This window comes from Sphaerodactylus townsendi, linkage group LG15 (assembly GCF_021028975.2).
Source record: "Sphaerodactylus townsendi isolate TG3544 linkage group LG15, MPM_Stown_v2.3, whole genome shotgun sequence".
In the NCBI taxonomy this organism is placed as follows: domain Eukaryota; kingdom Metazoa; phylum Chordata; class Lepidosauria; order Squamata; family Sphaerodactylidae; genus Sphaerodactylus; species Sphaerodactylus townsendi.
Window position 1 is genome coordinate 22,482,112 of NC_059439.1, and position 12,233 is coordinate 22,494,344.

Here is a 12,233-nt window from a genome sequence, read left to right on the forward strand (position 1 = left end):
ACACAGTCCCTGGCAGATAATTTCCTACACCTCCACCTCCGATCTATAATTTATTATGCCAGATTAAGAGAGTCTTCTCACATGGAACGGCCAACAGAACAAAATGACTTTTTCCTATGGCACCGGGACCTACATGTAATCAATGCCATCTTAATCTTCTGGAACCCAGAGACTCATAATTTTTAATCAGGTATGGAAAAGAGGGGTCTGAGGGGCTTTATAGTACAGTGGGAAGAAACTCTGTTCTTTGATAATGAGCAAGGAGTAAAGAGCATATTTCACTCTACAATGGAAAAGTTTTAGGTACAGGAGATACTTGAATGGAAAGCTTGAGAATTGCTTGTAATATTTACATTGGTCTGTGTTCCCTGCCTCTTAAATCAATATAATGGAGAGCTGCAGAAGGGGGAGAAGGTTTAATTTCTTTCACATTTTGTTTTCCCTTTTTCTCAACGGTTTAAAACTTTTAGGGGATTTTGAAGAAAAGGTTTATGGGAGACATTGATTTGAGGCTCAAGAATATTGGAAAGACCTAACTGTACCACTAAATGGCATTACCGTAAAAGGAATAACATTTTATTTATGGAGGTGGGATAAAGGTGGAGAGGTATGCTGTTCACTGGGATGTAGTATGGTGATCCTAAGCATGCTGTCCACTCATGTGTTTTCTGAAGAGCCTTTATATTTTCAGGGAGAACCTATTTAAAAATAGTTGCTTCCATTGTAGTATGATACTCGACTTCAAATACCCCAATATTTTGTGGTGGTGCATACTACTTATTCTTCCAATTTCAAAAGTGACCACAAGTTCACCTGGTTTAAGGATCCCTTGTCTAGCAGTTTGAGAGGTAAGCCAGATGCTTAAATTCAATATTTCCTGTAACACAGAGTCCTTTCCCATGGGCCACTAATACAAGTTTTAGAGAGTTATAGCAAACAAATCATGCAGAGTATATGTACACTCAGCATTACCATGTTATATACATATTATATACATATACAATGTACACTCAGCATTACCATGTTAGATAATGTCAAATCCGGTTCAAGTCTAAAGACTGGAAAGGGGTGCATGTCCAAAGTTGACCATCCCTTCATTTTGTCCTTATTCACAATGTTTAGATAATTCTAAAGGATTTCCATTATATCCCGGTTCAACACTGGATTACCTGGGGAACTGGATTCAAAGAACAAAAAATAATAGTGATTAACTGTTAATACAGCCTTCTCTATTTTGACCAACAGGGAACCCGCAGCAAAATAAAGAGGCCAAATGAACAACCTAACCTCTGTTTCTGAATTTTTGCTCTTGGGATTTTCAGACATTCAAGAACTACAGATCTTAAACTTCTTTGTGTTTGTGGCAATGTATTTGGCAGCACTGACTGGTAATCTTCTCATTATTGTAGCTGTAGCCCTTGACCATCACTTGCATACCCCCATGTACTTCTTCCTTGTGAACTTGGCTACTGTGGACCTTGGCTTAATTTCTACTCTTGTACCCAAGGCTATGACCAATTCCATCATGAACAGCAGGTCCATTTCTTATTTTGGATGTGCAGCTCAAGTATTCATGTATCTTCTTTTTGCTGCTTCTGATTTTTTCTTTCTAATTATAATGGCACATGATCGCTATGTTGCTATTTGCAATCCATTTCAATATGAGACACTTATGCACAAAGGAGCTTGCATTCGGATGGCAGTTGGAGCATGGATTAGTGGCATCCTCTATGCCATATTGCACACTGGTGGCACTTTTGCCAACACCTTCTGCTCCAATATCATCAATCAGTTCTTCTGTGAAATCCCACAGTTACTGAAGCTGTCTTGCTCTGACTTTTATCTGGTTGAAATTGGCCTACTTATTTTTAGCTTTGTCATAGCCGTGGGATGCTTTACCTTCATTGTTTTAACTTACGTCAACATCTTTGCAACCTTACTCAGAATCCCTTCAGTGAAGGGTCAGAAAAAAGCCCTCTCCACTTGCATTCCTCACCTCACCGTTGTATCTCTGCTTCTTTTCACTGCATTGTTTGCTTATGGAAAGCCCCCTGCTAACACATCATCTGATCTTGATATCGTATTCTCAGTAATCTATACTATACTCCCTCCATTGCTCAATCCATTCATCTATACCATGAGAAACAAAGCAATGAAATGTGCTTTGTTGAAATTGTTCAGTTCTGAGCATTTCTGTAATCACTAACAAAACTATTCCATGACATTGGGACTGTACAGTCTACTTCATCTTTATGTTTGTCTCAAATGTTTTTCAACCTTGACTTGTAAACATTGCTGTATATAAGAAACATTGATTGCAACTGAATCTCATTGATCTTGTTCAGCTTTCTTTCTTTCTTTCTTTCTTTCTTTCTTTCTTTCTTTCTTTCTTTCTTTCTTTCTTTCTTTCTTTCTTTCTTTCTAGCTTTCTTTCTTTCTTTCTTTCTTTCTTTCTTTCTTTCTTTCTTTCTTTCTTTCTTTCTTGCGCTTTCTTCCTTCCTATTTCCTTCCTTCCCTTCCTTTCGCTTCCTTCCTTCCTTCCCTTCCCTTCCTTCCCTTCCTTCCTTCGCTACCTTCCTTCCTTCCTTCCTTCCTGTGTTCCTTGGCTATTTAGCTTGCTTCTCCTGTGTTTAAACCAGGTAACTTTTTCCCACGGTGTACAGAATATAATTAATTATTACATCCGAAGCCATGCATAACAGGAGGGCCAGTAACTTATGAAAAAAAGAGGTTAATTGGAGTTGCTCTACTGGTCCCTGAAACTAGATCTGAGAACCATACAGAATATTGGGTAATATCAAGGCATTACAAGCTTTTACGAGGGCAGATTTGAAAATTTGGTTAAGGTTGGATTTTCAGACCCAATTCACTTTTCCTGCAGCTACACTGCAGCTGAGGGAAATGTAATTATTAAAGCCTGCAGAAGTTATTTTTCTAGGGGTGGGGTGGGTCTCCTGCCTTCCCTACAACTTTTTGTCCTGAGTCAGAAAGGCCCTGTTGGGGTTTGTTTTCATAACTTCAGAGCTACATGGGCTCAGAATACTTCTTCAGCAACTCCAAATTGATGCAAGTACCTCTTCAAGGAGGCCTTTCTGGCTTAAGAAAAAGTGTATGCAGGCAGGGTTGAGCCCTTACTTACAAGCCAGCTCTATTTCCAATTAGGGGGAAAAAACCATTGGAAACTAAGATCTGGACTCAACTCTTGGATGATCTGGGAAGCCTGGTACTTCATTTGCTCTCATCTTCCCGTTGTGCATGGGCCTCATACATTGTAATGTGACAACTGATTCTGCGTTTAGATGTGCAGATGCTTATCTGGTAAATAACTACTGGACACATCTTGGAATCGAATGGGCTGCAGCCCTTTTTATTAATAACGTCCTTAACAGAAGCTGGGCATCAAGAGGAGCACATCCATTTTGCGGCTGGTCAGCACCCCTGGCTGACTCTGGCACCAACCCCAACCCCTATTGGGGAGGACAGAGAGGTATATGGCCATTGGGGCAGGCACCCTTTGTGGCCCCTAACTGCTGGGGTGTCAGGCTCAACTTGCAGATGCCTCCGCGGCATGCCCATGAGCCTGCCCCACCTCAAGTCTCTTAAGGAGGCCCCCTACCACGAGTAGGTCCATCACTTAAGCTCAGCCTCCTCACAGGGATGTGACCCTCGCCCAAATCACCAGGGCTGCAATGAATAAAGTAGCCTACCCAACCCTTAAATTTAGGGAGGGTGGGTGGGTCAGTTTTGCTCCATGCATCAAAAGAGGCCAGAGCAACCGTGTGCTGCCTAATATATAGGGAGCGCGCTCCACCCTTTTCACACATGCACATCATGCGATCAGGGCTGGGTGTGGCTCAGCTACTCAGCTGGCCCAGGGCACGCATGCTCCCCGCTTTGGTGCTCTCTCTGTGCCCTGTCCCCTTTCACAATTATGACCCAGTTGACTCTAGTGCCGTTTTTTCCTTCTTACACATTCAGTTTCACCATCCCAAGTGTTGATCATATTTTTTTTCCTTAGGAAGGTAAATCTATAAGGCTTCAAAAACATTTTTTTGCTCATGTTTTGTTTAGTTGCTCTTTCCTTTAAAACTGTACCAATCATTCCATTTTATTTGCATATCAGTTGTGTAATAATAGTGTGTGTTTATGTAATAAAATGATTTAATACTTGCATCTCAATTGCATAAATTCCATAAAAAGAACAAAATAATAAACAACAATAAGGAAAATATGGGAGACTGAAATATGGGAGACTAAAAGAAATGACATGGACATTTTAGGTTTTTTCCAGTTTTATGGTATGATTTTATTGTATTTTATTTGGTTTCATTATTCTTGGTTTTATTGCATTTTATTGCATTTTGCAAGCTGCCTTGAATAAGACTATAGAAGGGTGGGCTATAAATACTTTTAATACAGGCAGGTAGGAGGACAGGTGAATCCAGGAGGGAGCCAGCAATGTGTGAGACAGGCACATCTGTGTGCACCTCCAGCTACCACCTAGATGCTGAGTCCTCCGGTGGCAGCCTAGCTCACTCCTGCACCAACCTGGGGAGAGAGGCAGCTGCAGGTGACTGATGGTGGCAACAGATGCATATGGGGGGCACAGGCTTCTAGGTAGTCTTACAGGAAGCAAAAAATGTCCAAATAAAACACACACACAAACACGAGAGAGAGAGAGAGAGAGAGAGAGAGAGAGAGAGAGAGAGAGAGTTCAGCTTAAAATTTAGAATTGTAAGCCTATTTTCAAAACTGTTGTGGGATCTTTCACTTGGGTTTGTCCTGACATAATGGAATACCATGACAGACTTAGTTCTTGATAAGATTTATTTGTTCTTGCTTCATGCACAGCCATGCTGCACTAATAGCCCATTTAGGCCAGTTACAAAAATTGGAAGCGATAATACAGCAGAGGGGGAAAAAACTTTGGCATTGATTGGCACTTTTGTGAGGTGAGCTCTTGGGACTCGGTTGCCAAGAACAGATCACACCTTAAGTTCTGCCTCATTCCCATAGCCTTTTTGATTATGATTGGACAGAAATTAAGAGAATACATGGTAGCAAAACCTCTCTGGAATGGCATGAGCAAATGGATACTTGGATTTAAGCAGCTGAAGCAGGAACCAGAACTGACCCTCTCTCTTTTGTCTCATGTAATTAATGAGATATATTCATTAGTCCAAATCCACATCAAGAATGAAGATATAATATTTGATGTCTTGATGCTACAGTAAAAACTGAGACGGTGAAAGCACTGGAGAAGAAAGAGCACTTCAAGGTACTTGTTCATGTTTTATATTGGGAATTTAGTGTGTGAGTGTAGAATGATTACAGAAAAATTCAGAGAGATTATTTCCAGTATTTAACAATCTATCATTATATTATCTGGACGTGTTCCATGCATCCCAAATCTTTTGAAAAATATTAAATTAACATTTACAGAAACTGGTCTAGTTCCCACAGTGCCAGACTTCTTATTTCTTATTCATGGGATCTATATCAGTGATGGCGAACCTTTTCGAGACCGAGTGCCCAAACTGCAACCCAAAACCCACTTATTTATCGCAAACTGCCAACACGGCAATTTAACCTGAATACTGAGGTTTTAGTTTAGAAAAAATGGTTGGCTATGAGGCGTGCATTACTCGGGAGTAAGCTTGGTGGTAGAGGGTGGCTTTGCTTTGAAGCAACCGTGCAACTCTTCGAACGGGTGCATCACGACCCTAGGAGGGTTTACTCAGAAGCAAGCCCCATTGCCAGCAACTGAGCTTACTCCCAGGTAAAGGATCACACTTTAATTCTTCCCATGAAAATCAGTGGGGTTTAACAACGCTTAACAGGGTTACCTACACTGCTTCCCCAAAACTAGGTCTTAGGTTTAATGCTAATAATCGAGCCCAGCAGCCCAGGCCAACCTAGATGAGTGTGTGTGTGTGGGGGGGTGATTTCCCCCCCCCACATGATGAACTCTGTTTGTGAGTGCCCAAAGAGAGGGCTCTGAGTGCCACCTCTGGCACCCGTGCCATAGGTTCGCCACCACTGATCTATAGCCATATCAATCAAGCTTGGTAATTTGACTTCCAAAAATGGAAAAGAGGCAAAGGGCTTTCAAAACATACAGGTTTGCTCAGAATAAAGTGGAGAGAGAACATATTTAAGACTTCGTAGCTGAATTGCAGAATAAACCTGAAAGGAATGGTTAGTGTTGTCTAAAGAGGAGAAAACATGTTCTTTTCTTTCCAATTAGAGGGGTGGGGGTTACCCAGATTCTTGGAAGATCGTGAGTGAGCGATGATCTTTGGGGAAGACAGAGTCTGCTCTTGGTTCCCAAGGGTGCCTGATTATGAATGGCTAGAGAAAACAGCCTTTTTAATTTCACTGGTTCTACTGACCACTTGTATTAGAATATGGAGCTGGAAAAGTCCTGTTTGGGTTAAAGCTTCCAAGGGGTGCTTGAGAGTCTTCCTGGAAATGAGAAACCAACCAGTTACCAGACTAAGGTAATACTAAGAAGGCAGAGGACTAGGTTGGGTGGTTGACAATGCATTAAAGTCTGCTTCTCTTGGTGACTGTAGATGCCTGATTTCATTTGGGGTGAAACTGATCATTTGGAAATTCTAAAAGAAGAGGCAGCATTCACAGACATTAGCCTGGTTGAGTAAAGAAATTTACACATGTCCAAGACCGGTAATTAAATACACTACCACATCATTGTTGTTGTAACTGTTTTTGTCCGCTGCTTAAATGGTTTTAATGGTTTTAATGGTTTTAATGGTTTTAATGGATTTTAGTGTATTTGGTCACCATTGTGACCCTTGTTATAGTGTATATAATGTTGTACACCGCCCAGAGCCCCCCAGGGATTGGGCGGTTTATAAATTCAAATAATAAATAAATTAAAATAAAATAAAAGCTTTCCAGGATTGTGTTGTCATATTAGTTCCATATACAGTTTGCAAATCTTAATTCAGAACAAGTAAGCTAAAAAGTGGGGTCCCTAGTGTCCCATTTTGCTTCTCCAGTCTGACAGGGATGGTTTCCAAATAACTGATCACCATGTTAATGTGTTGGCAGAAAGGAGGGAGAGCTGTCAATGGTTAATGAAGGGAATACTATGGATGCAATATACCTTGATTTTAGTAAGGCCTTTGATAAGATGCCCCATGATATTCTTGTGAATGAGCTAGAAAGATGTGGACTAAACAATGCAACTGTTGGATGGATTTGTAACTGGCCGAACACAAAGGGTACTCATCAATGGCTCCTTTTCATCCTGGAGAGATGTAGTGGAGTGCCACAGGAATCTATCCTGGCTATTCAATATTTTTTATCAGTGACTTTGATAATGCAAAGAGGACATATTAATCAAATTTGCAGATGATACTAAATTAGGAGGGGTAGCTAATACCCTGGAGGACAGGGGAAGGATTCAAAATGATCTGAGCAGATTAGAGAGCTGAGCCAAAATTAACAACATGAATTGCAATTGAGATAAACATAAGATTCTTAGGCAGAAAAAAATGAAATGCTCAGATATAGAATGGGTGACACCTGGCTTGACAACACTACATGTGAAAGGGAGCTGGGAGTCTTAGTAGACCACAAACTGAACATGTACCATCATCAGTATGATATGGTAGTCAAGAAAGCCAATGCAATTCCGGGATGCATCAATAAGAGTATAGTGTCTAGATCGGGGGAAGTAATTGTACCACTCCACTCTTCATTGGCCAGACCTCACCTAGAATACTGTGTTCAGTTCTGGGCACCGCACTTTAAGAAGAATATTGATAAGCTGGACCATCAGGGCTTTTCGACAGTGGAATTCACTGCCTCAGAGAGTTATGAAGTCTCCTTCGTTGGAGATTTTTAAACAGAGGCTGGATGAACATATTTTGGGAATGCTTTGATTGTGTCATCGGGAATGGCAGGTGATTGGACTTGATGGCCCTTAAGATCTCTTCTAACTCTATGATTCTATGATTCAATAATGCAGCAACAGCTTTTACTTGTGGAGCTGGATAAGGGTTCAGAAAGCTCCCCACTGTGAATACATATGCAAGCAAAAGTAGGACATGAGTCTTTCTGTGAGTTCTGGAACCATTCCAGATCACATTTCCAGACTCTTTGGGCATGGAGGGTGTAAAAGCTTATGTCTCAGAGATCTCACTTGTGCATGCAACCAGTGAGATGCTGGATCAGCCATACAGTGGACCTTTGTGCTAACAATTCCGTACTTTGCTCGTTCAACACAACACTAGCTATGTGGTGAAGATACTCAAGCAAGGTATCTTGATGAACTATTCACTGATATTTCATAACTGTGCAACCAGAAGAAATCTGCACTAAGTAGAGCAGAGTTGGATTCTAGGCGGATCTGCTAAGGAGTGTCCTCTAAAACTCTTTCTCTATCTAGCCCTACAGGTAACCTGCTAATGCATATTGGAAGCAAAATAGCCAATCTTACCTCCACATCTGGATTTCTGCTCCTGGAATTTTCGGACATCCGAGAAACACAGATCTTATATTTCTTTGTGTTCCTCACCATATACTTGACTGCAGTGACTGGCAACCTTCTCATCATCCTTGCTGTAGCCCTGGATCATCATCTGCAAACCCCCATGTATTTCTTTCTCATGAACTTAGCTATTCTGGACCTTGGCGCAGTGTCTGTCATGGTACCCAAAGCCATGGCCAATTCCCTCATGAACAGCAGGTCAATTTCTTACTCAGGATGTGTAGCTCAAGTTTTTTTCCTCTTTTTTTTTGTAGGGTCAGATCTGTCCATCTTGACAATAATGGCACATGATCGGTATGTGGCTATCTGCAATCCATTGCAATATGAGATAGTTATGCACAGAGGAGCCTGTATTCAAATGGCAGCCAGTGCATGGATTGCTGGTATACTCTATGGTGCGTTACACACTGGAGGAACATTTACCATCACCTTTTGCTCCAACATGATTGATCAGTTCTTCTGTGAAATACCACAGATGCTAAAACTCTCCTGCTCAAACCTGTATCTGGTGGAAGTTGGTTTGCTTTTATGGGGCTCTTGCCTGGCATTAGGATGCTTCATCTACATCACTGTCAGCTATGTGCGGATTTTTGAAGCAGTGCTCAAAATCCCTTCTGTCCATGGTCAGAAAAAGGCCATCTCCACATGCCTTCCCCACCTCACTGTCGTTTCTTTGCTCATCTTTACTGGCATGTTTGCCTATTTGAGGCCTCAGAGTTACACTTCATCTGACCTGAATATTATTTCTGCAATAATTTATGCTGTAGTTCCTCCCTTGCTCAATCCATTCATTTATAGCATGAGAAACAAAGAAATCAAGACCGCATTGTTGAAAATCTCTGATTGTGGGCATCTTTCTAAAATAATTGCTAGCAAAGCTTTTCGACAAAAATGAGACTGAATATCCTTCATCAAATATTTCTGGGGCGGGGTCAGACACAATACACAAGAAATAGTAGGGTGATTTTTTAAGCACTTCAGAAGATCCCATCAGATGTAGAAATCTTTGGTTTCCCTTTCTCCCCAGCATATACTTCTGAGTTTTCAAAATGTGATGCGGAGCGTTGGGGTTTTCACAATACAATATATATTAATAGATAGGCTGTCCATCAAAATCTGAAAGTGGCTTCACTCTGTCTATTTATAAACACAACCTACAATACTGATTTTGAATAAGTTATGTGTTCATATCTATTGAAAAAGAATGGTACTCTCCTAAATCTGGGATGGTCATCCTTTTCCACCAAGTGCACACTTTTGGGAGGGATGCACATGGAACACTGAGGGAGGTAGAGGACACCTGCCTTGCTAGCCAGATCAGCTGAACCAATCCTGAATCAATGGAACAATAGATATCTCAGCCAGATCACCCCCAGATATCCTTACTGATGTGTAACATCTTATTAGATATGTATAAATGTATGAGAATGGCTGTATACAATTTGGAATATTTCGTATTTGAACAAAATGAATTAGAATCTGAGACTTTTTTTTAATAGACCTTTTCTCATTATGGCCTTCCCCCCATGAATTATTAGCAAGGCATCTTGCCACCAAATTCTATGGGTTTTTTTCTCTTTTAATTTCACATTTCCCCCCTATGTTTTGTTTTGGGAATGTTTTTCCTTGTAGCAATATGTTTCCATCCCAAGAGTTGATCGTATTTTTTTTCCTTAGGAGGAGTAAATCTATGCGCTTAAAAATTTTTTTGCACCACTTCCTGTTTTGTTTAGCTGCCCTTTCCTTTAGCATTTTACCAATCCTTTAGTTTGATTTATGTATCAGTTGTGGAGCAATTGTGTATGTTTAAAAATGATGTAATAATTACATATCAATTGTATAAATTCTTAGAAAGAACAAAATAACAATAAACAACAGTAAGAAAAATACGGGAGACCAAAAGAAATGACATTGACATTTTAGTAATTTTTAAAAAAAATTGTATCGATGGTTTCATTGTACTGTATTTGGTTTTATTGTAGCCTATAGCCTGGATATAAATACTTTTAATACAGGCAGGTGGGAGGTCCGGTGTTACCAGGAGGTTGCCAGCAATGTGTGAGATAGGCACATCTGTGTGCCCCTCCATCTACCACCTAGATCAGTGGTGGCGAACCTTTGGCACTCCAGATGTTATGGACTACAATTCCCATCAGCCCCAGCCAGCATGGCCAAATGGCCACTTGGTCATGCTGGCAGCGGCTGATGGGAATTGTAGTCCATATCATCTGGAGTGCCAAAGGTTCACCACCACGGATCTAGATGTTGAGTTCTGCAGCAGCAGCCCAGCTCACTGCTGCATCCTCCCCTTGGGATGTCAACCTGGGGAGAGAGGCAGCTGCAGGTGGCTGGTGGTGGCACAGAGGAAGGTATGAGGCACAGGCTTCAGGGGTGGGGGGAAACATAGGGAGGAGGAGGAAGCAGGAAATACAATGCTTCAGTTCCTCACTCCTGGGGTAGGGTGGGAAGAGGCTGGCAGCCAAACACCTCACCCCCCCCCAAGTTGCATCCCTGGCTTGAGTCAAGATGGCTATGGCTCATCCACTGGCGTAATGCCCATTGGCTATGGCTCATTAGCACCCACCCTATGAAATCCAGTATAGTGTAGCAGTTACAGCTTCAAACAAGGTCTGAGAAAACCAGGCTCAAAACCTCATTTTGCTGTGGAAAGCTCACTGGGTGATTTTGGACCCATCACATATTTGCAGCCTAATCTTTCTCCATAGTGGTTTCACAGATAAAAAGAAGAAGAGATTAATGTAAATAAGCTTCTTTGGTCCCCATTGGGGAATAAGACTCGTTGGGTAGTGTAACCCTGGCCTTCATCCCCTGCCTCATAAAATATTGAAGTTCATGTGATTTCTCATACCATGTGCTGCAAAATGCCAGTTTCCATGTTTGTATTGGTGGATAGCAGAGTGTCCCAGCCAAGAGCAAGCCTAAGGCAAAACAGCCTGTTTAATCTATGAGTTACTCCAGGCAATTATCTGGACGTCTCATAACAAGGACATGCATCTTTTGATTATCTCACCCTACCAGAATGTTCCATTGACATAATGGAATCTTCAAATCTCCTGAACACCACACCTCGCTAAGCTGCTTTTAGAACTTCCTGATACTGTGGCTCATTCCGCACATGTCCCGGGAAGTAGAAACAATAGATAGAGCTGCTAATTAGCTCAGCTCTGAAATCCCAGCATGGAAACCCAGAAAATCCAGGAATAGAAACTTACAGAAATAGAAACTTAATAGCTCTCGCCCCAAACTACTCACAGGGGTATAAAAATACAGGGCACCCCAAGTTCCACGTTCTTAATGCTGGTTCTTTAGTGCTAGCTGGCTAGCTAGCCACCTCCTGCTGCTGGTTCATGTTCTCAATGCTGGCTCTCAATGCTGGCCCCCACCCTCCATGCTGGCATAGGAATCCCTGCCTTCTTCCAGAACTTCTCTGCAGATTTAGGTAACGCATAAGTCCCCTGCTTCCCCAACTCCTATTGTATCATCCAAAACCTATCTTTTCCTCCCTATTTATATACTTAGGAACTGTGTGTATGTGCTTTAATGTCTCACTGTGTGATTGTTTGCAACCAAAATTTATATAAAAATATTTAAACCGCAATTTGGTCTTTTGTGAATTCTCTGCAGATACATTTCAAGCCGTTACTGGTATACATAGTCTTAAAAGATCCCTACCCAGCCTGCCTCTCGCATTGCT

The 12,233-nt window shown here is 41.4% G+C and overlaps 2 protein-coding genes across 2 annotated transcripts; both read left to right on the plus strand.

Annotated features, from left to right (window-relative positions):
- Window positions 1-1,273: 1,273 nt before the first annotated feature.
- Window positions 1,274-2,206, plus strand: LOC125444092 (olfactory receptor 14A16-like). The gene has a single exon (XM_048516530.1). The coding sequence runs from the start codon at window positions 1,274-1,276 to the stop codon at window positions 2,204-2,206; it is 933 nt and encodes a 310-aa protein (XP_048372487.1).
- A 2,978-nt stretch (window positions 2,207-5,184) lies between these two features.
- Window positions 5,185-9,413, plus strand: LOC125444093 (olfactory receptor 14A16-like). The gene is made up of 2 exons (XM_048516531.1): window positions 5,185-5,278; window positions 8,417-9,413. Exon 2 carries the CDS (start codon window positions 8,436-8,438, stop codon window positions 9,411-9,413), a length of 978 nt encoding a protein of 325 aa, XP_048372488.1. The 5' UTR covers window positions 5,185-5,278; window positions 8,417-8,435.
- Window positions 9,414-12,233: the final 2,820 nt, after the last annotated feature.